The sequence below is a fragment of the Alosa sapidissima genome, chromosome 7, assembly GCF_018492685.1.
Source record: "Alosa sapidissima isolate fAloSap1 chromosome 7, fAloSap1.pri, whole genome shotgun sequence".
NCBI lineage: Eukaryota > Metazoa > Chordata > Actinopteri > Clupeiformes > Clupeidae > Alosa > Alosa sapidissima.
Genome location: NC_055963.1, coordinates 4,284,674 through 4,307,345, shown reverse-complemented (window position 1 = coordinate 4,307,345; position 22,672 = coordinate 4,284,674). Strand labels below are relative to the sequence as shown.

Genomic DNA, 22,672 nt, shown 5'->3' with positions numbered 1-22,672 from the left:
ACAACACAGCCACCTCAGGCTAAGTAACTATCTGAGACTATTCATGGACCTCAGTTGTCATAAACTATGTGACACAAGTGACAGAGAAAAACATTCAGAGGCAAATAAACCTATGTGTGACCACTGCTAGCGAACTGTGCGAGAATTCAGTTGTAGTCTGTGCCATTTTCAGTGTTCAGCACTATACAGAATAAAATGCTTCAAGCGATGGTATAAATGCCATCAATAAAAATTGTAATCACTGTGTATATTATTCTTTGTGAATCTGGCTCAAATCATTTGTCAACATACACCTACCGTATTATGCGGACTATAAGTCGCACCAGTCAAAAAATGCGACTCAGGTGCAACATATATATATATATATTTATATATATGTTTTTTTCCTCTTCATGACACATTTTTTGACTGGTGCGACTTATAGTCCGGAAAATACGGTACTTTAATGAAGGACTTCACTAACGTAATGGCAAAACGTAGCTGTGGTAAACTTCCATGAAAACATGCTTCCATAAACATCATTTTAACATAAATTGTAGTTTCATATTAGCAGAGAACTGTTAAGTGTCAAGTGGCTACAGTGGCAGCTCTGCCTGGTTGAGCTCATGTGGTCATGTGAGCATCACTTCCATGGCCACTCTGGAGCTCAAGCTTCTCCAGCTTCATCACTGCTCTCTGGCTGGGTGCCAACACGTCATTACAGAAATAGCAGGCAGCAATATTAAAATAGGGGGAGGACTCTTGATTATATATAGGCTGATGGTGTGCTTCGCAGAAAATATCTTCTAAATACTCTCTAGCAGCTGCCATATCAACTAATTATATGTATAAGTGTCGCTGTGCATTACTGAGGTCATGAAGATAGTGTGGCATTACTGTCAACTCTAGGTGTCTGGTCAGAATCCCAATGTCCCAATATATCAATTATCCTCAACAGATTACGAAGTTGATCCAATTTGAAGTAATTGTGTTTGGTGTTGGATCATGTGTGTGGGGCCTGTGTTGACTGGGTGACAAATGGAGACATGCGACTACAAAGTCTAACATAAACAGACACATAGAGCATATTATATAGGTGTTTTGTGGGTATATTCGAATGTAAAAGAACCAATTACCTAAAACATTTTGTGCACTTCTTATAACTGGTAATTAGTTGTATTGGTTCTGTCACTTACGCTATTTTGCTGTCCACTTCTTTCTTACATGTCAGGTGGAATCCTACGTATATAGTAAGAGTGACCAAACCTGAAGGATCTTATGTCTTCACGAGTGAGGCATATTTCTATAAATATGCGATGACAGAAAACTCTGGTTGTTTTGAAGCTGCGCCACACATGCTGCAGAAGCAACTCCCACCTCCACAGACACACAAGTGAAGCGGACAACATATAAGCACAGAGCTCCAGGATAGATAGATAGATAGATATCACACATTTCTTTTCTTCTTTTGAATGCTCTGTATAAGCAGTGAAAGCAGCGATGAACTCTGTTTTTAGATGTATTGTTCAAAAGAGGGGTATGCTTGTTTGTTTTCCTTATCTTTTTGCCTAAGATGACATTGTCTGCTTGTTTCTTCTCACAGCAGTCTGAGGACAAGTATCCGTTTTGGATCCAGTCAGTGTGGGAGGTATTGGTTACACAATGATGACACACTGGATAAATAGAGTGCGTTTGTTTTGTGTATGTGCTTTTCTTTACAGGGGGAACACTAGAAAGCCAGAGAAGGTGGAGTATTGCCACCCGCCCACTAGATTGCCCTTCTCCAACTTCAAGTAGACCTTGTCCTCTTTGTCCAGGTATAGCAGGACTCCGTTAGTGGCAGCTTCACGTGTCACGTCTTTGTCGCCGGCAAAGGCGGAGATTACAGGCTTTCCATTTAACATTAAGTTCACCTGAAAGGTCAACAAATGCATTAAGCATATTAGAGAATGTAATCTATAAAAGGGTTAGTAATATAGGAATTCATGATCGTGAATAGGAATAGTTAAGGAAGGCATATGTTGATTATGTCACCCATTTGTGACCCTGCAAGGCGAAACCAGTCGTCTTGCGCACAGTGCTATTTTGAAAAAATCCACAATAAACAAACGTAGGCTACAGGTTAAAATGTCGAATTTCACGTTTTTGCATAATTCGACAGTATACAGTCTACACTTTCATATTGTGAACAAATTTCACGGATAAACATACGTTTTGACGGTTAAACTCTGACTTTATTTAGGTGAAGATTAAACACATTAGAAGTCATTCCACGCCGCTATAAGGAGTCATTTGTCCACGCCGCTATAAGGTTTTACGGTAGAGCTAAAATGTAGCCTACTCATTAGGCTACTCGTTACTCAATGTGTAAGCTCTCTATCGTTCTTGGCAGATGTAACCGAATATGAATGTGAAAGACTTGCCTTTCAGGGCATGAACGGTCAAAAGCACAAACTTTTAGAAATATCCTGGCGTCATTTTACGGACCAGGAGAAGTTTTCCATTGACGTAGCAGTAGCACATTTTAAAAGTGGGCCTATAGCCTACACAATCTGTGTACATAGAACTTCTTCTCCCCTTACTTCCCCCGAAATACATTAATTATATTCTATAGTGACACCTTATGACCGTCCCAGGTATTAACTAGGGGGCAGAAAAAAAAACACTCACTCGGTTGATAAAAATGGACATAGTCAGTCATCCGCTTCAAAGTCACGCTACCGTAAGGCTAGTAATAGCTGTGTCCTCACACTATCGCACGTGACAATTTACTTAAAAAGGTGATTTTCTCCTCTTCTGGCGTATCGTGACAGGAGAACCATGCCAACTTTGGATGCGATTATCTTAGCGATACTTTTTGCAATACCCTCGATATACATATCGTTGGAAAGCTTAGTCAATGGCCGTTCATGTGAGCACATTAACTTAATTTTGTAAATTTGACCAAAACGACTGGTTTCGCCTTGCAGGGTCACATTTCAGGAAATTGATGATTTTAAGACATACACTTAATACATATGCCATACATGAAGTATAGTTATATGGGGGAATATACTGTATCAGCAGGTACACTGGGTGCTTTGCTTAGGTGTGGCATGCTACATCCCAGAAGCCCACCAGACACAGGGCTTCAGCTAGGCATGGTACTGAGCACTGACCCAGGCATTAAACAAGTGGCAGACTGATGAGTTTGTGCATATGGTTATATTTAGAAGGACAAGAATCACATGTCTCTTCTCATCAAAACCTGATTAATACTTCTTTAACATGTCTGAAATGTACATTATGTATATTAAGAGTTTTAATGTGTGCCTTGGGATATTCCGCCAAATTTTTAAAAAATGCTGTCAACTTTTTGAGCAATGTTGCAGGACAGTACTGTTGTTTTGGTACATTCCCATTAATATTGGCCATCATTTTCCCCCCCGGAATACTGTTATTAAACAATAAGTATTCAGGTTCCAATGAGTAATCAGGTTCCAGTGACTTTAGAACAGCTAAGGGCATTGTTAAGCACAACACCAAGCAGATCATCCAATCAGAAAACATGAAAATGTTGCCCAGCAACATTGCTCAAAAAGTAGCCTTGTGTCATAGGCTTCACCGTCACTACTTCTGGGGATGACAAAATAACATATGCAAGCTCTGATGTTTGCCTTTCTGTATGAAATACTACCAGGTATTTCAAGAATGGCTAATAGAAATGATGGAGGTAGAAAAAAAAGGTAGCCTGGAAGCCAGCCCGAATTTACCATGCCCACAAAATTTGAGGTTGTGAAATTCAGTCTGGACTTGTTCCATTGAGAAGCAACTATGCCTGTAGCATAGCAGTTCAAACCGACCACACCAATCAAATTGTCCGGACGGGCTTTTTTACGATGACGGACAGATGAGCAATGGTGCCGATAGTCTATCACGTCACCTGAGACAAAAAACCTGACGCTAGAATAGCTAGACATTTAGATTTCGCTGTCGTGTCTGTTGTACAAGAGATTGACGACACAAAAACTTCACAAAAAATGATCAGAAAACAGCATTAAGGGATCTGTCGAGAAGAAGGATGTTTTGGCTGTTCTCCTACAGGTTTCATGGTAGGCTATTTCGTTGCTCTGATTGGTTAGGTCTATCCAATTGAGTGCAGAGGCATTTCCCCCCCTGTATCGGTTGAAACATGCCCCATAATCTCGTCCCAATGGACCAATATCAGACTCAAATTCTGACTAGAATTGAGTACGACGACGTCAGACTAGAGAAAAAAGTATTTTAGAATTCACAAAAGGATTCTCCCCCACTTGTTTAAGGTATAACCATTACAATAATAAAAAAGCTCTTTAAGACCATAACTCTATGCACTGCTAGACTTCTGGGATTTTTCTGCTGGCTTGTAGGAGATAAGGTTTTCCCAAATAATGTAATGGTTATGTACCTGTATGGTCTGGCTCTGGTACACTTTAATAACATGGAAGTTGAAACTGTAGATCCCTTTCCGTGGGGACAGAAACACAGATTCTAAAGTGAAATAGTTTCCAATGTTGACAAGGATCTGTAAAAAAGAAAGATGCATTTTAACAACATTTTTACATCAAATAGCAACACATTTTCAATTTTCCTTTTTTACTGATGTTGCTGTTACAAAATGGGACACTAGCAAATATCAGTGGAAAGAGTTCAGTTGTATTTTGCATATTCATAGTAAAAGAAGAATTTGTGTTCTCAGGATGTTCCTCTTAACTTGAATGGAGTATGAGAGTAGACTGTACTGACACCTCATTGTATCTGATTGATCTGTGTGTGTGTGTGTGTGTTTCTCATTGTCTCTGATTACGAACCAGCGTGAACTGAGAACTTAAACATTATCTTGTGTGTGTGTGTGTGTGTGTGTGTGTGTGTGTGTGTGTGTGTGTGTATGTATGTGTGTGTGTGTGTGTGTGTGTGTGTGTGTGTGTGTGTGTGTGTGTCCCATGGTTAGGGATTTTATGTGCTTATGAGTGGGGTTGGATGATGGGAGCTGGAGTTCTAATTCTGCTCATTCAGCTGAAGCAAGAAAAAAGGTCAAACAATAATTAGAAGTCTAATTAAAGGCAAACATATGATTTAATATCATTATTCTGTCTTGATTACAACCTAACAAAGCAGTTCGGATTTCCTCAAATTAGCCCATTTGAATTGCTGCTCTGTGAATTAATTTACAGCAAAATTGTAGTCAGTATAACTCAACCATCCACATGTAATAATGACAGTATGTACTTCCATATTATCAGTTAGCAAACCAGCAAAATGCTCACACCGAAGAGTCACAGCTTCATTAACTAACTTCACATCGTTAGTTTGCTAAAATACAGGCCCTAGCAAAGATGTAGCAGGACACCGGTAGAGCCCTAATTTAAATGACGTCTTAAGTTTAAAGTCTCACTAACATTTGGCAAAATCAATGTGCTAATTTAATACTTTCAGCTGGTCAGCTCAATGCTCTCTGATGCCATACGATTGCTTTAATTCATTAAATAATTCATAGTGTCTTGCCTGATCATTGCTTGACTTTCCACTTTACCTGCCAGTTAAGTTGTTTCTGTTTTTTTTTTGGTAACACATTAAAAACCAATCCTATAAACCGCTAAAGTATAGTAAACTTTTAAAGGTTCCCTGATATTTCTTTAATGATGAGTTATTATGGATCTCAATGCATTTAAGTCGTCACAACCGCAAACTTCTACTGTTATACCTAATATAGTCTAAATCACAATATCACTTTTAGTGATACTAAGCTCTTTTAAAACCTTGAAAACCAGCATCCCGCTTCTACCCTGGAGGTCAATAAAGTGTCTATCTATCTATCTATCTATCTATCTATCTATCTCTCTCTCTCTCTCTCTCTCTCTATCTATCTATCTACCTATCTATCTATAGGCATGTAGCCCACAACGGAAACATTTGTACCTCTTCCTTTAGTCGTAGACAAGGATAATGTCTAGTAGTTTGTGTGGCTAAAATCCATTCCAAACCCTTTATCTAATCAACACTTATTTACACAGTATTTCACAGAGATAATACAGTTTTTCTCAGTCGCTTTGGTGCTGTTTTCAGATCAGAATGAAAATTGTCATAACTATTAGTTCAACCTCCACAACATTTAGTCATTTGTGCACATCATAATAGCAATTTCTCCTTCCTCTGAACAAATTGCAAATACTTTTGGACATGTATCAGTTGCTTTCATACAATTCTCTGCTGTTTTTTAACATAATCATTTGCTTATGTCATGTCAGTCAAAATAAACTATACTTATGAATGCTGAATAGTCGTTCCCAATAAAACTAATAGTCTTCATTTCATTGCTTGAGTCATTACATACAAAATTGTTGAACTAGTTATCAAATTCTGTCACAATGCTGTAGAATTGCAAAGAGCATACAGTAAAAATGTACGTATTCAGTGTCTTGTACTCACTTACTCACCTAACTACAGCAATGTGTAAATTTACTGTAGTTTTCAAATGGCTGTACAAGTACTGTATAGTGCTGTCCTGAGCATGTTAAGGTAGTGTCACTGAGTTCTGACCCTTTTTTGCACTGGAAAACACTGAGAGAACTGTCATAATGAAAACATGACAAAGCCATTTGACTATCTTGTTCATAAACGATGGTGTCAAGACTTCTCATTTTGATGACACTGACAGTTTCATTGACATGAATACCTGCTTTTGAGGAATGGACTATCCATTTTGAGCAAGTGACGTGCTTTTGCAGGTCATCCACTAGGTTTTGCAGTTTGCACTAATTGTTTTGAGAAATGCACTAACTGCTGTGCAAATGTTAATAGTGATGTGAGAAAAGCACCAAAGTGACTGAGAGAAGTACGGTGAGAAGTCGTACAGTACATACTAATGTATTTGTGAGCAATGTCCTCAATTCATCACACCTAAAAGCCTACTGAAGTTGCCATTCAAATAAATCAAATGAAAAACACATTACTGTCAATCAGTGGAATAGTAAGAAAACACAGGGCCCTAAAGCTAGATGCAGCCCCAATAGCAGACCCCCAACCCATCACAAAACAGCAAACACTCAGATATCAGACATACTCTACAACTTTTCCTCATAACAATTGTACAGTTATGTCTACAGTCTGGTTACTATAAATATGTATGAATGAAACCGGTCCACAAGATATTCTGCTCTCATGTCCTGCTAGTATAGACAAAACACTCAAAATGTCAACATACAGGCAACACTGTATAGTTCCCTTTTGCGCAGAACATTCCTGCTACAATGGACTTCCACCTGCTCCAGCCAACTGATATACTCACATCTCATCTTAAATGGCTTCTTACATTACCTGTTTAACATTTTTTTTCTCAGCTTCCTTTCTTAGTTGTTTGTGCCTGTATTTGACTGGTTTTTAAATCTTGTTTTACTTTTTAGTTTTTTTTTGTTTAGCAATCCCTCTTTTATTGTTTAATGTCCTATAGCATATGTTTGTAATATAGGACTATTGCATGTTTTTTTGTCTCTTTAGTCTATCTTGTAAAGCCCTTTGGTACAGCTCAGTTGTTTTAAAAGGGCTATATCAATAATATGATTTGACTTGTTTTCAAACATCAGGTGGCATACTGTTTCACAACAGAGGAAATTACATCCTTGCTTATTTAGCCCATCTGGCCATGTCTGGTTGTCAAGATAGATGCATTTTCTCATTTATAGCATAGGTGAATGAGGCATATCACTGAGCCTCGACTAGGCTAATCAGGACCTGTGGGAATTTACAGAGGAATTTACCAAGAATGGAAGCAAACATCTATTATTATTGGTATTATTATTATTATTAGTAGTAGTAGTAGTATTATTACTATTATTATTATAAGTATTATTATATGGTGATTGTACCATGAGGAGATAACTTTAAAGAGTACACGTGTGTGGTCAACATAAGCATTGACTGATTGTTTAATACCAGCAACTGGTACCCTAGTGTAGAAAAGACAATTATCTTATGTACCTCATCTAGCACTGAAATCCATTGATCCAGACAATAAATGATCATTAATTATACCTTAATGAACCTCTGCCCATGCGTTATCACACTTATCATGTGCACAAGGGTGCCGATGGATTCACACAGAGTTTTTGCTCTTGAGCCTTTGCATCAGCACATTCCACCGTATGTCATGTTCCCTTTATGTCAACAAATGAAATGCTAAACCAAATTAAATCAGAATGTAGACTCCTGTTTGAAAGGCATGGGCTGGAAACAACTAGGCTACTGAATTATTATGCATCTTCAGACATAAGGTAGTCATGACAAACCAAATCCAGACACATCTCAAGATATCTCTAGAGGACAATTATTCACCAGACAGAGAGGTGAGAAGTGGGGATTGAGAAAGAGAAAGAGTGAATGGGAGAATGTGAGAACTGAAATGAAGACCAGTGAGAGGAAAAGGGGAAAGTCAGGAGAGAAGGAAGATGAGAATGAGCTCAGTGCGATAAACTGCACTGTTGTGTGGAGAAGATTACGCTCTGTGCAAAGCGCTCCTTCAGGGACATCTCTAGCTTTTTCACACCAGTAATCAACACCATGTTATTCAGATGGACAGCGGCTCATCAGCCAGCACTCGGCTGGCTCCTCAGCGACAGATGCAGAAGGCCAAAACAGCTGGTCATTTTGTAGCTTTGAGCAGCAGCTTGCAGTTTTCAGCCTTTAGCCAAACGTAAAGCCCAGAATAACAGAATAACAGAGTCCAGTCCTCAAGGGCAGAGTGGCCAGAAGAGGAGGTAGGCCGTCTGTGTGTGTCACTGCAGAATGACAAACTGGCAAACTTCAGTGACAAACTTTCTCTCTCTCTCTTTCTCTCTCTCTGTCTGTCTGTGTGTGTGTGTGTGTGTGTGTGTGTGTGAATGTGTTCAAAGCAACATTATGTAGGAATCCCCTTTTCATTCCCCAGTTTTCAACGTTTATCCATTTAATGCTGAGGGGGTACCCAATTGTTTAAAACCAACAAAAACAGTCATGCTCCTATCCCTGACAACATTACGTAGAGCAGTACCAGGCGTTCCGGGCTTGCATCGACAGTGTTAGAGACTTCATTCTCCATATTTTAAACCTGTGTAGTATTGAAATGAGTTATATATATATATACTTTTTTGATCCCGTGAGGGAAATTTGGTCTCTGCATTTAACCCAATCGGTGAATTAGTGAAACACAAACAGCACACAGTGAACACACAGTGAGGTGAAGCACACACTAATCCCGGCGCAGTGAGCTGCCTGCTACAACGGCGGCGCTCGGGGAGCAGTGAGGGGTTAGGTGCCTTGCTCAAGGGCACTTCAGCTGCGGCCCACTGGTCGGGGCTCGAACCGGCAACCCTCCGGTTACAAGTCCAGAGTGCTAACCAGTGGGCCACGGCTGCCCCAAGCTATATGAGTTTGAAGCTATTTTTAGGTAAAATAACTATGTTGTGTTGCTTTAAATGCACACTCATGTATTCAGAGAGTGAACAAGCAGCAGCTGTACGTCACAGTGAGGCACCCTCAGTTTTCTCACTGTCTGATTCATCTCTAAAGACTAAAGAGCATAACACATTAACAGGCCCTTAACTGTGACCAACGCACATCCCACACACTCTTCAATCCCCTAAAGGTGGGTGGTATAGAGAGGAATTAACTGCATTTGATAAGGCCAGGATAGGATTAGTTGACTGGAATCAACATTGACAAGTGGAGAGGGTGCCCCCCATAGACAAACCTATGAAACTTTTATCTCCAAGCTACACGAGGTTCCCTTATGCTTCAGTCCACATGAATTAGACTGATTCTGCTTCAGTGGAACCAACTGGTCTAGTGACTGGGTCGGGTAATGAGTATGATTGAGGCTAAAGAGCGTGTGCCAACAAGCATTATCATACACAAGCAATGATTAGTTCCAAATGCCAATAAAATACAGACAAAAAAATGTGTGAAAAGGTACAAGCTAACACAAACAATACCATCTGTTGATGGTTGAGTATTACATTATCCACCTTTGGATCAACTCAACTATCCTATTTAGCGGCACTAGCACTGAATGTCAGGTTCAATGTCCAAACTGATTGCTGTGGACTTCACTGCAGGAGGAGTCCTTTACAGAAATATCACACCATCAAGTAATTTCTTAAATTTGTTTTCTGTTTAGTTTAGTTTAGTCATTGTTACAACACGATCAATGACTAAAAGGTCTGTGTTAAGTTGTATAATTCAATAAATCAATACAAATCTATTAGCCTATCATATACTAAGTTTATAATCACAAATATGTCCAGATCGTTGGAAGAAGTTTAAAAGAGTTTAGAAAATAAACTAAAAGAGTTATTAACAACTGGCCACATAAAATAAAATCTTACTTGGTCGAAGTATATTATTCTCGTTTTGTTGCTCATTTCTGATGGTTCGTGGTTGTTGCTTCTCACTGCAGAAAAAGCCACCTTGGAATTTGCGGCGCGCACTGAGATGCCAAGTGGAGAAGAAGAGCTTTTCCAATCTGTGGCGGGATTAGAGTCACAAACCACCAGGCATTTGCCCTCCAGGACTATGGGTTCCGTGTCATTCTGGGCGACTGCTAGCTTGGCGACTATGCCCACGCCGATGAAAAACACAATGGAGTCGAACATCGCCTTGTGCACCAACACAATAACCACCATGATTACAGATCCCTGTAAAGGCAAGTTGAAAGTAAGAGGTTCTCTCGGATGCTTTCGGCGCCTCAGAGTAACATCAATCTGTGAACCAAATCACAGACTTTACAATTTACAGACTGCTATAAACAGCTGCAGGCGGAAATTTCAACAATTGCAATGGTCATGTTGCCCCCCTTCTTTTAGTTGATTGCGCAGGAGACTGCTGGCGACTGAACTCTTGCCTGCATACAACAAGCGAAACCGCGGGAGTTTAGAGCCGATGAGAAAGCAGCGCACTCATTCCTTGTCTGCTTCTGCTCTGTCGCTCCTCACTCAAGCTGGAGGAGTTGTTATCCCCCTACTGATGCGTGCCTTGCATAGCAGGTATTCTATAATCACCATTAACATAATATGATTAGGCTACAGTTTGTCTGCAAATAGTTAAAGTAGCACTACATTATAGAATTGCATACAATGTCCCGGGTTCCCTCTGCGCCGACCGTTGACTGCATTCAGCTTAGGGTATGTGTGCATCTCTATCTAGCACAAAGACACCTCTGCCAGGGGGCACCAACACGTGAGCAAGACAATTATACATAGACGGAAACTTGGATAGGATTCCCTGAGAATTGACACACGTGAACTGGAAAAAAAACGTGCAAAGAATGTGGACAGCGGATCAATGGTATTTCTAATATATTGTGAAAATATATAAATAAAGTTTAAAACAGCACACAACAGTAAAGACAGAATAAACCTAGTCAATTCCCTAGTGATTTTAGAAGAATAGGCTGCACTTAATTGTGCAATACATAATCTATAGCTAGGCTAGGCTACTACTAAACGGACTCATTGATAGTGAGTGGAAGGACATTTTTGTGGTTTCTAGTTGGTTCTCTCCTGGTCTCCATGTGCAGCAAGCGTTTTAGCAGTCTGTGACTTTTAAAAGAACATCCTTTGGTTTGCTGTGTGTCAACAGCAGCCTCAGATGAAATTCAACAAAACCAATGAACTCTTGCACTGTCAGAGCTTAGCATGGTTTTGCTGGGATTGACATCCCATATCTCTTGAGGCTGATTCCTTGCCCTGAAGCAACTGTGCAGTGCTTCATGTCTTTGAACTGCCTTGACTCTTGCACTCCTCAGTGGTAGATAGATGGTAAGGATTATGAGTATTTGCACTCTCAGGAAATTGCACGTTATTGATCTCATAATTAATAATCCATATCGCTGTCATAATGTTACTCCATAAACACTTTCTCATCATCATGTTTTAGTTGAGTTGGCCATCTACCATTGCAGGGCACATACAGTAATACTAATACGTCTACAAATATGTAGCATTAGAAAACATTCTTTGCATGACAATTATAGTAATACAATACGTCTACAAATATGTAGCATTAGAAAACATTCTTTGCATGACAATGATAGTAATACAATACGTCTACAAATATTAAACAAGTTATTAAAGTGAAATATATGCTGTTATGGCATGTAACAGCACTATGGGAATTGCCATGATTGTTGCCAGTTTTCAATATAGTGTTAATATGACCATTTTATCTTGGATGACCACTAATGGCTATTGGAATCTGACATAAGAAGTTTGAAACATACAGTAGATCTTGTTCCATTTAGTAGAGGAGGACTCACTCCTCCACTTTAAAAGTCATCATGTTCACAAGGTTTTGAATGTTATGATGGTGATATACAAGAGAAGTTATTTTGGTTACACTTTACTTGAAGGCATCTACATAAGAGTGACATGAGTGTCATAAACATTATAAACAAGTCATAAACATTTATGACATAACGCTTCTGTCATTAAGTTTCATTCAGTTTTTGTCATGACAAGTTAGGGCTAGGGTTAGAGGGTTAGGGTTCATGTGTCATGACAGTGTCATGTGTTCATCACAGTGTCATGTCACTCTTATGTAGTATACCTTCAAGTAAATTGTTACCGATATTTTTGTAGAATTAAGACAGGAAATTATAACCAAACAGACCTAATCCCGGAATTTCAGCGACAGGTAGCCACGACTCACCAGCCTACAAATGAATCCACTTTGTCTGACCTATATTTTGCGTTTGCCACAGCAGGTACTCTCTTCTTTGTGTGTGTGTGTGTGTGTGAGAGAGAGAGAGAGAGAGAGAGAGAGATAATCTATTTTTAAATAGCAACAACCAGGTAGCATGAGACCTTTATCCAGAGTTTGGAACTGTTACATGACCAAAGGCTTGACAAATGACAGATGTTTCACCACCTCTTTTTAGGAGAAGGTATTGTACCATTGTGTATTGCAGTCCTTTCATCAAGAAGAAAACTGTGTTCATAGTTCTCTATAAGACCACTTATGAATCCCATTGTGCCGCTCCTGATCATAAGAGCCTGCTTCCAAATGTGGGACTGATTAAAGTACTGTGTTTGTATGATGGGGGGATAGGGAGGAGAGATTTGTGAGTCTGTACGGATATTTTCTTCCCTCAGAGATAGGTGAAGAGGCTTCTCCAACTGTACCTCTTGGGTTGACTTTGTCGGGATGGAAACAAACACATTGATATTCAGGCAGCAGCGCACTCCTAATTCATTTCAAACAGACAATCCCTACAAAGACATTTTATCATCAAAGAAGCTAAAGAAAACAGGCAAAATTCTTAGAACAATGCTCAATGAAAGAAGACTTCTGTGAACACACCAAAGTTGAAGGGATGAGAGAAAGTTATCCAAATGTAATAACAGGATAATGAACATTGAATTATAAACCAACCATCATGTGACAACAATGAGCATAATTTGATGAGTAATGATACAAAATGAATTGATATTGAAGTACTCCAGTGAGAAAAATAAAATAGGATAAACACTAACACCAGACACTATACTGCTGTTTTGCTAATGTGTTAGTCTTCACTGACAATTGCTGAACATTGAAGTGAATAAAAGACTGTGAAGCTCATGTTAATGTTTTATCTCTCAGATAATCTTTTCTTAAAGAGAGTCCTGATGATAAATGAACTAAATGATTTATTTAAATTTGAATAAGGTGTGTTTAGAACAACAACATGTAGTGTTTTAAGCTAGTTGTGTACAAAACCTACAGTATGAACAATGGTTTTGTGATATCTGATTGATATTGAGATATTTTAACTTACAGAATTATTGAAGTGGAGTTGCACTTTGCTCATTAGTACACTGGCTGCATTAGCTAGCTTAGTTGTTGGCATTCAGTCAAAATCATTCAAATGATAGAATCCAAAAAGCCATCCCGTATTCTCTTCAGGTTTATAAATGTGTTTGTTCCATCTTGACTGCAATCACACAAGAGTAATCTGGACTAATTAATATGTAGATGGTTGAAGCAATGGATTCATACTTTAAATGTAGTGACTTTTGGAATGAGATATGACAAAGAAAATATCAGTTCATTTGAATAAATTGTTTTGTTTCAACAAGCAAAGTTCCGGGATCAGGAGTTTGAGTCCTAGATAGATAGATAGATACTTTATTGATCCCCAGGGGAAATTCAAGGTCTCAGCAGCATACATACAAGACAAACACATTCTTTAACAGCAGAAGAGTAATTAAAGTATATAATATAAAAACACAACTAAGCAGTAGGGACAGTAGAAGATAAAGAATATGCTAAATATACTAAAATACAAATTATAATTAAATACAAAATACACTTAATACAATATATAAAAATATACTAGAATACAAATAACAAAATTACAAATTATACTAACACTTAATCTAAATCAATTCTAAAAACAGTATCCACATAGTGGTGATTAATAAATCAGAGGCGCTTGCAATGACTGAGGCAGGGACTGAGCCTGTGATTCTCTGTGCATAGTAAGGTATGGTAAGGTGCTCTAAGGTGCTCTGTGTGAATGAGTGTCATGGTGGTAGTGCAATGGTGATAGTGGTCATGGTGATAGTGCAAATGAGTAAGTCAACAGTGCAACAATGCAGAAATAAAGTAAAGTAAAGTCTATATATCTATATATTTAACTATTTAAGAAAATGTATAAGTGTGGCCACAGTTCGGCTGTGGCATGGAGGGGGGGGGTTATGCATATGTGCTAATGTGCTAATATAGCACGCAAACAGTGAGGCATAAAGACAGTGGTACAAGTGGCTAGTGGACAGACAGTGCCAAACATGGAGGGGATGAAGAGGCAGACAGACTATGCAGAGAAGTCTATCTCTCCTCTTCCCTTAAGTGAGGCATTGAACAGTTCAATGGCCCTGGGGACAAATGACTTTCTCAGTCTGTCAGTTGTGCAAGGCAGTGAGCGAAGTCTCCAGCTGATCAGGCTCTTCTGTTTAACAATAGTGCTGTGGAGTGGGTGACACTCATTGTCCAAGATGTTGATCAGTTTGTTCAGGGTCCTTTTGTCAGATAGTGAAGTGATACACTCCAGTTCAGCTCCCACTACAGAGCCAGCTTTCCTTACCAGCCTGTCAATTCGCCCCACATCCTTCTTCCTTGTGTTTCCACCCCAGCATACTACTGCATAGAAGAGGAGGCTGGCAACAACAGACTGGTAGAACATCCTGAGGAGCTTACTGCACACATTGAAGGACCGCAGCCTCCTCAGGAAGTACAGCCTGCTCTGCCCTTTCTTGTAGAGTGCATCAGTGTTGGCTGACCAGTCCAGTTTATTGTCCAGGTGGAGACCCAGATACTTGTAGGTGCTAACCACCTCCACATTGACCCCATCAATGTGAACTGGTAGCAGAGTGGGCTTAGACCTGCGGAAATCCACCACCATCTCCTTGGTCTTTGAAGTGTTAAGTTGAAGATGATTGAGTTTGCACCATTGCACAAAGTCCTCCACCAGGCTCCTGTACTCCTCCTCCTGCCCGTTCCTGATACACCCCACAATTGCAGTATCATCAGAAAACTTCTGCATGTGGCATGACTCTGTGTTGTAGCAGAAGTCAGATGTGTACAGGGTGAACAGGACTGGAGAGAGCACAGTTCCCTGTGGCGCTCCGGTGCTGCAGATCACAGTGTCAGAGAGACAGTTCTTCAGTCTGACACCCATCTGCAAAAGCTTGTCTCCCAATCTGAGGGGCTGGATGGTGTTAAAAGCACTTGAGAAATCAAAGAACATGATTCTCACAGCACTTTTCCCCTTGTCCAGGTGGGAATGTGTCCTGTGTAGAAGATAAGTGATGGCATCGTCCACGCCCACTTTCTCCTGGTAAGCAAACTGTAACGGGTCTAGTGCATGGCGTACCTGGGGTCTGAGCATGCCTAAGACCAGTCGCTCCATTGTCTTCATCACATGTGATGTAAGAGCGACAGGTCTGTAGTCATTAAGCTCACTAGGGTGTGGCTTCTTAGGGACAGGGGTGAGACATGATGTCTTCCACAGTGTTGGAACTTGTCCAAGGCGTAGGCTCAAATTGAAGATGTGCTTCAGTGGTTCCCCCAGTTCAGCAGCACAGGCCTTGAGTAGCCTTGGGCACAGTCTGTCAGGCCCAGCTGCTTTATTGCTGCGCAATTTCTTAAGTTGGACTGTCACTTGATCTGTTGTAATGGTGAGGGGTGTAAGGGGAGGGGAGGGGGAGGGGTGCATCTGGGATCTGTGTGTCTGATGGCTGTTGACTGAGGTCGTTGTCACCTCATTGTTCGTGATCACCATGTGGGGGAGGGGTGCAAAATCCAGTGATGGTGGGGGTACGATAGCCTGTGATGATGGAGGTGAGTGTTGCGCTGGTATTGAGGGGGTGTGAGGGTGGGGGCTGGGGGATGGTGGACAGACCACCGCCATTGGAGCTGGAGCAGGGGAGTCAAACCTGTTGTAGAAGTGGTTCAACTGGTTCGCCCTGTGCAGGTCCCCCTCCACAGAGCTGCTGTTCTTCTTCAGGCCAGTGATAACCTTCATGCAGTCCCATGTCTCCTTCAAGTTGTTTTCCTGCAGCTTCTGTTCCACCTTCTTTCTGTAATCCTCCTTAGCTTCCTTCAGCTTGAATTTGAGTTCCCCTTGCACGCGCCTCAGCTCTGCCATGTCCCCCTCTCTGAACGCCATCTTTTTCCTGTTGAGAAGGGTCTTGACATTGCTGGTTATCCAAGGCTTGTTGTTGGGAAAGCAGCGTACAGTTCTGGTGGGAACAACAATGTCCATGCAGAAGTTCAGGTAGTCAGTTGTGCACTGTGTGACCTCCTCCAAGTCCTCTCCATTCTGTAACACACTCCAGTCAGTACACTTGAAGCAGTCTCTCAGAGCCTCATCCACTTCGGGTGTCCACTTCCTGAAGGTTCCTTGGGTGCACACATACAATGTCACACAATGTGTTATTTGCAAAATACTGTACTGTTGACAAATGAGACCCATTTGTCCATGCGATCTGGCGCTCCAATAAGTTTGCCAATAAAAAATAATTTAAGCAGCACCACATGTGCCTCATGCACCAGTTTTTACAAACTAAATCAAATATTTTTCTGAGGCCACATCATGATGCATGTTGGAGTCTATGTGTGTTACCTCACGTGTGTACAAAATGCGGAGTGATTGCTGAGTGAGAAGTTGGGATGTCCTGAGATACAGCTACTCATGAAATGGATTTGGCTGTATTGCAAATGTCGATTAGTCATGCTGCTGATACTCTGGATCTAATATTTAAAAAAAAAGATTGTGCAGTGTAGGCCTACACACACTTACATCTTAACATGGTACAAAGGGGATGCTTAATATAGAATTACAACAGGATAGACTATTACAACAGGATAGACTATTACTACTAATTATACTTATATGCAACACCATGCAGAAGTTTGGACACACCTTTTTCTTTATGTTTTTTACATTTTACTATAGTACATAGTAGAGCAAAACTAAGTCAATACTGAAATAGATTATTATGATTATGTACTAAGCAAAAAGGTTTAAATCAAAAGTTTGAATCAAATTACATTTGAATTGTTACATACAATTATAAAGTACAATATAGAGAAATGCCCAGTCTATGCCTAGACTATATAAAGATATGAAACACAAGACATACTTAAAGAATACAAGATCAGTATTATATTTACACGTTTCCACAACGTCAATAAATATGCCTATGCAGTATACTGTAAGCAGATGTGCAGATGTAAAGTGAACGCATTGCCACGTGTGCCAGGCATTTAGTATGTGTATAGACTGGACAGCTGTGCTTGGACCTGGTCAGCTCCTCAGTGAAGGACACCATGATATTTAACACCATTCAGTTTGATTAATGTTGAGAGGGTGCCAAGCCTTCTGTTGATTCCTTCTGAAGTCCACAAACATCTCCTATGTCTTACAGATTTTCTTGGCATTGTCGCAACCACTTCACTGGGAATGGCCTTCCAACAGTGCTGTAGAAGTTGGTCCCATACATGTTGAGCATGTCAAAAAGCAGGGGACTATCAACTATGAAGCTGGTTATTATGATGTGTTTAGTGTGTTGTGTAAATTGTGTATTAAATGTAATAAAATATCATTTAAAAAAGTATGGGGCCCATGTCCACACGTCCAAAATGGCTGATACAAATGGCTGTGCCACATGTCAATCTAAGCCACTCTGTGATGCGTTCGGTGTTCTGTGTAGACAATTATGAATCCAATAGCATATTTGTCTGGAGTGGATTCACACAGTACTAATAGTTCTCTGTACCTCTCTGACACCTAGGGCTGCTGGCAGGTAATTAGCAAAGCAGGCGAGATGTTTGTATGGAGGGGTGCAGTGGTTAACCTTTGTCTGATGGGGTGAGGAGAACAGCCACAGAACTGAAAGTGGAATTTATCCCCCAATCCCACTCTGCTGGCCAGCCTTACATTGGCAGGTTTGCTCCCTTCCTTCACATTCTCTCCTTGAATATACCCTTGTCTTCCCTTCTGCTCCTCATACTGTCTCTTATTCATCTTATGTGTGTATAGTACAGATGATAAACTACCCTGGAAATCCAGAGTTCTCGCGAGAGCACAATGGAATGGTCTCTGGGAGACACTCTGGTAAGGAGCAATGATGCACGTTACTTTTACCCCAACATTCCGGGGAATCAGCTAAACTGATGAAGACAGCGCTGCAACGTTGGAGGACAGTACACATTGGTCGTAGTGTTATCCGATTGCGTCGAAGTCCGACATCATTCAGAGTAAACATGGTCTAGTGTTATCCAATTGCGTGCAGTGAGATTTTTAAATGCATGCTTGTTGCCGCTCCTCGAGTTGGGCCATTACATTGTTCTTGGCCACACCCTTAATCTTTCTAGATTATCAGGGTCTGGATTTTCCAGGCTAATGATAAACTGCATTTCCAGCAAAGCTTCTTTAACAGCTTATATATGTACATATATATGCCCTGAAACATGTATATCTCCTGAGAACAGCCTCCCCTTTTCTGCTACTTATGATTAAAATGTAACTGTGTGTTCCAGTAATAAGAACACCACAGACTTTAGTATACTAAATAAACTCGGAACTGCAGTATTCAATGAACATATGTGCACATAAAAAACTTTAAATGCAGTGCGTAGAATGTAGCAGTAACTGTCCACCAGAAACCTGACATTTCTGTAATTCGGCAAGTGTGTATATCACCTGTAACATTGTTTTCGTTTGCTTAGAATGAGCTCTTCATATTTGAATATACTGTATAAACGAGTGGGTCGTCTTCCATGGAGTTTCCATGTTAGGCCGTCATGTTTCTACAGTAGTAGAGTGGACAAACCAAAACACTAGCTGTAGAGAGGGCCTTTCAGGTTTTCCATTAAAGTGACAGCTTGAATTCAGTCCCCCTTTGTGTTTTGTTTCTGTTGGTGATTGTCTATTTTTGAAGGGCAAAATGTAAAAATATTAAATAGTAGTGCAGTAGAAGAAGACCTGTCATAATGATTGGACTGTAAATGAAAGCACTATATATGTTGCTCTTGGGTGCTCCTTGTTGGTGCCCCCCCAATCCTCCCCCACCTTTCTTATGCAGCCCTTGCCACTTAATCTACTAAACCCCTCTTCTAGTAACCCCCCCCCCCCCCCATAAATGCACAAATAGGCTGACACCAGACATAATTTCACTGCATTTCTTACTTCCAGTAACTATATGCATGTGACAATAAACTTCCTTGTATCCTTTTATCCTTGTATATTTAAATAAAGTAAAAAAAAAGTCCCGCTACCACTATAGATTAAAAATTCTATTATTTAGCATAAAAGAGTTAGCTTGGAGACCAGACGGACCGTAGAACACATTTGAATTTGCTCTGGCAGATCCATCCAGCCTCCCTCCCATTCAAGCAGATTCTCAAAATCACTGAAATCCCAGGAACCAATCACAACTGTTTATCCAGCATGGGATGGGTGAAGACAAACAGAAGAGGACAACTGGCCAATCACAACTGTTTATCCAGCATGGGATGGGTGAAGACAAACAGAAGAGGACAACTGGCGCCGCCACTTTTGTATACAAAAAATGGCTGCTCTGATATAGTCCGTATTAAATGACACAGAAGGTTTTTTATTTTAAACTGACTAAACAACAGCATTTAAGACCTTTGCTTGCAGGATGTATTTATTATACTTCCAGGTTAAGGGTTTAATGTACCAACTTAAAGGAACTGTATGTAAGAAATATATTTCAATTAATCATAAAATGGCCCTGATATGTCACTAGACATTAAGAAATCATGTTCATTTCAAATACTTATATCACTGAAAACAGTAGTCCGGCCAGGATATTGTCATTTAAAAAGTGAAATTGCAGCCCTCAACTGATGTTGATGTTGTGTTTTGTCATGTCATGTTGTGTTTTGGCCTGATGCGCCACCCTCCACCTACAGCATACATGGGCAACATACGGCCCGCGGGCCACATCCGGCCCGTGGGCTTTCCCTGACCGGCCCGCGTAAGGTCCGTGAAAGAACAATAGTCAAGAGCCTAGCACAGAGCACGCAAATCAATATTGTTGCTTTTATTTTGAAAGCGACTGCTATTTGTACGCCCATACATTTGTGCGTGGATGCATACGATGTAAACACCCTCACTGATGTGCTAGTGAATAGAATTTATGCTTCTGCGTCGACACAATGCAGTTTCCTTTAAGTCGGTGTAAACCTTTCAAGGTTTTGTGTCTCTTATGTCTGCTTCGAACAGAATAGAATTGGACAGAATTGAGTTCAGACTTGAGTTCGGTATTTTGGGTCCGGCCCTCCTCAACAGTCCCAGTTTGTCATGTGGCCCCTTGGGGAAATTAGTTGCCCACCCCTGACCTACAGTATCTACTAACAGTGTTGGGAATGTTACTTTAAAACAGTAATTAGTTATAGTTACTCACTACTTGTTCCAAAAAGTAACTAAGTTAGTAACTGAATTACTCTATGATAAGAGTAACTCATTACCAGGGAAAGTAACTATTTGCGTCACTGTTACAAAAAAAAGTTGCTATATGTCAAAGAATTTTGATTTTTTTGAGCAGTTTTAAGCAGCCAGTTGAAATGAGTAGAACAGACAGGTGTTTGTAGGCTACATAACTTTCGATATTTATTAGATAGATAGATAGATATATAGATAGATAGATAGATAGATGCTTTATTGATCCCCAAGGGGAAATTCAAAGATATTGCACATCCACAGACCTACGGTTGACTTCAGCTTGTGTCATAGGTTTTTGTTGTGAGGCAGAAAGATCTAGCTTTTGCTGCTTGGAGGACTTTGCTCCGAGTCCTTCTTTGCTAGTGGATGGCGAGCTATCATCTGTGGTGGAGGTATCGGTGTTTTTTGGCCACTAGCTTTAGATGCGTGTGTGAGATGCTTCATTAAATTACAGATGACAACGGATGTCGACGAAGTCTTTGCTTCGACATAATGTACACATTACATGCACATTCTTGCCTTTGACCACAATGAATTTGAAGTAGTGCTTATATCTCCACCTTGAAAATGCCAACTTTTCATTGTCGGATTGCACCTGACCTCTGCTGTTTCGTCGAATCTCTTTTAGCTGTTGCATCCGTGTGTGTGTGTGGCGCGTGTGCTGGCAAGTGTGTAAAAACACTGGCTCTGATTGGCTGAAACATGACTCTGCCTTAGCCAATTATAACCGCCTACGTCGTTATTAACCCACCTCCTCACTAGCTGTGGCCAGGGGTGCGTTCGTATTACACAGTTTATTCAATCAATGCATAGTAACGCACCGCATTTAACGTCCAGTAAATCCATAATTAGTTAGATTACCCCGTTACTGAAAAAATAACGTCGTTACCTAACGCCGTTCTTTTAAACGGCATTATTCCAAACACTGTCTACTAATCACAAAGTCAGTAGTGTTTCGGCGTCCGGTTTGGCAACCTCGAGTCAGGGAGGGGGGGGGGGGGGGATCCAACGCTCTACAGTCATTTGAAAGTGATTGCAGTAGCAGTTTTGGCCACAGTCTTACATATGGTTCCTTTAAGTTTCATTTCACTGCAGGATACGCCCCTTAGAAATCAAAAGTGAACTGTGAGGGTCCAGACCAATTCTCAATTGAGTTGAGAATTGGTTTGGTGTCAGCCATGAGATTGTCCATCCTCAAAGAAGCGGAAAAGGGAGGGGCGTGGGAGATGTATTCAATTGGTTGGATGTATTCCCTTGGACGTGTTCAATCTATAAATAAATCCTACACACTCCACCTTTAAATAAGTTACTGTATCACCTGAAATGAAAAACAATACTTGTCATGTGTGAGTACTTCTGCTTCTAAATAAAAAGTAAACTATGGCCACATCAGCAGATATTTTTTTCATATTACAAACAACCAAAATACCGGTACATTGTACTGCCCAGTAGGGATACAGGCACACATGGACAACAAAACATTACAAAGAATTGAGAGAACAATAACAGGGGTATTGAAAGGACCTGATTTATAACAAACGTCATGTTCCCTGGAAAAAAAAGATGAAGAACAAGTTCCTGTATAATCCTCCCCAGGCTTTGCACTGGACTGCAATTTGAATGAGAACTGTAACTGTGTCTTTGGATGGGATTCTCTAGAGGTAACCTCCAGAAAGGTTGATATGTTTGGAC

At 40.4% G+C, this 22,672-nt stretch overlaps 1 protein-coding gene and 1 long non-coding RNA gene across 2 annotated transcripts; one reads left to right on the top strand and one right to left on the bottom strand.

Annotated features, from left to right (window-relative positions):
- Positions 1 to 422: 422 nt before the first annotated feature.
- Positions 423 to 11,110, bottom strand: cbln4 (cerebellin 4 precursor). Its single transcript, XM_042098928.1, has 3 exons — positions 10,356 to 11,110; positions 4,406 to 4,522; positions 423 to 1,892 (listed from the first exon to the last, which is right to left on the bottom strand). Exons 1-3 carry the CDS (start codon positions 10,650 to 10,652, stop codon positions 1,695 to 1,697), a joined length of 612 nt encoding a protein of 203 aa, XP_041954862.1. The 5' UTR covers positions 10,653 to 11,110; the 3' UTR covers positions 423 to 1,694.
- LOC121713894 lies at positions 6,400 to 20,994 on the top strand. Its single transcript, XR_006032971.1, has 3 exons — positions 6,400 to 6,411; positions 12,908 to 12,910; positions 20,884 to 20,994. It is a non-coding gene; the product is annotated as an uncharacterized LOC121713894 (long non-coding RNA).
- The last annotated feature ends 1,678 nt before the right edge of the window (positions 20,995 to 22,672 follow it).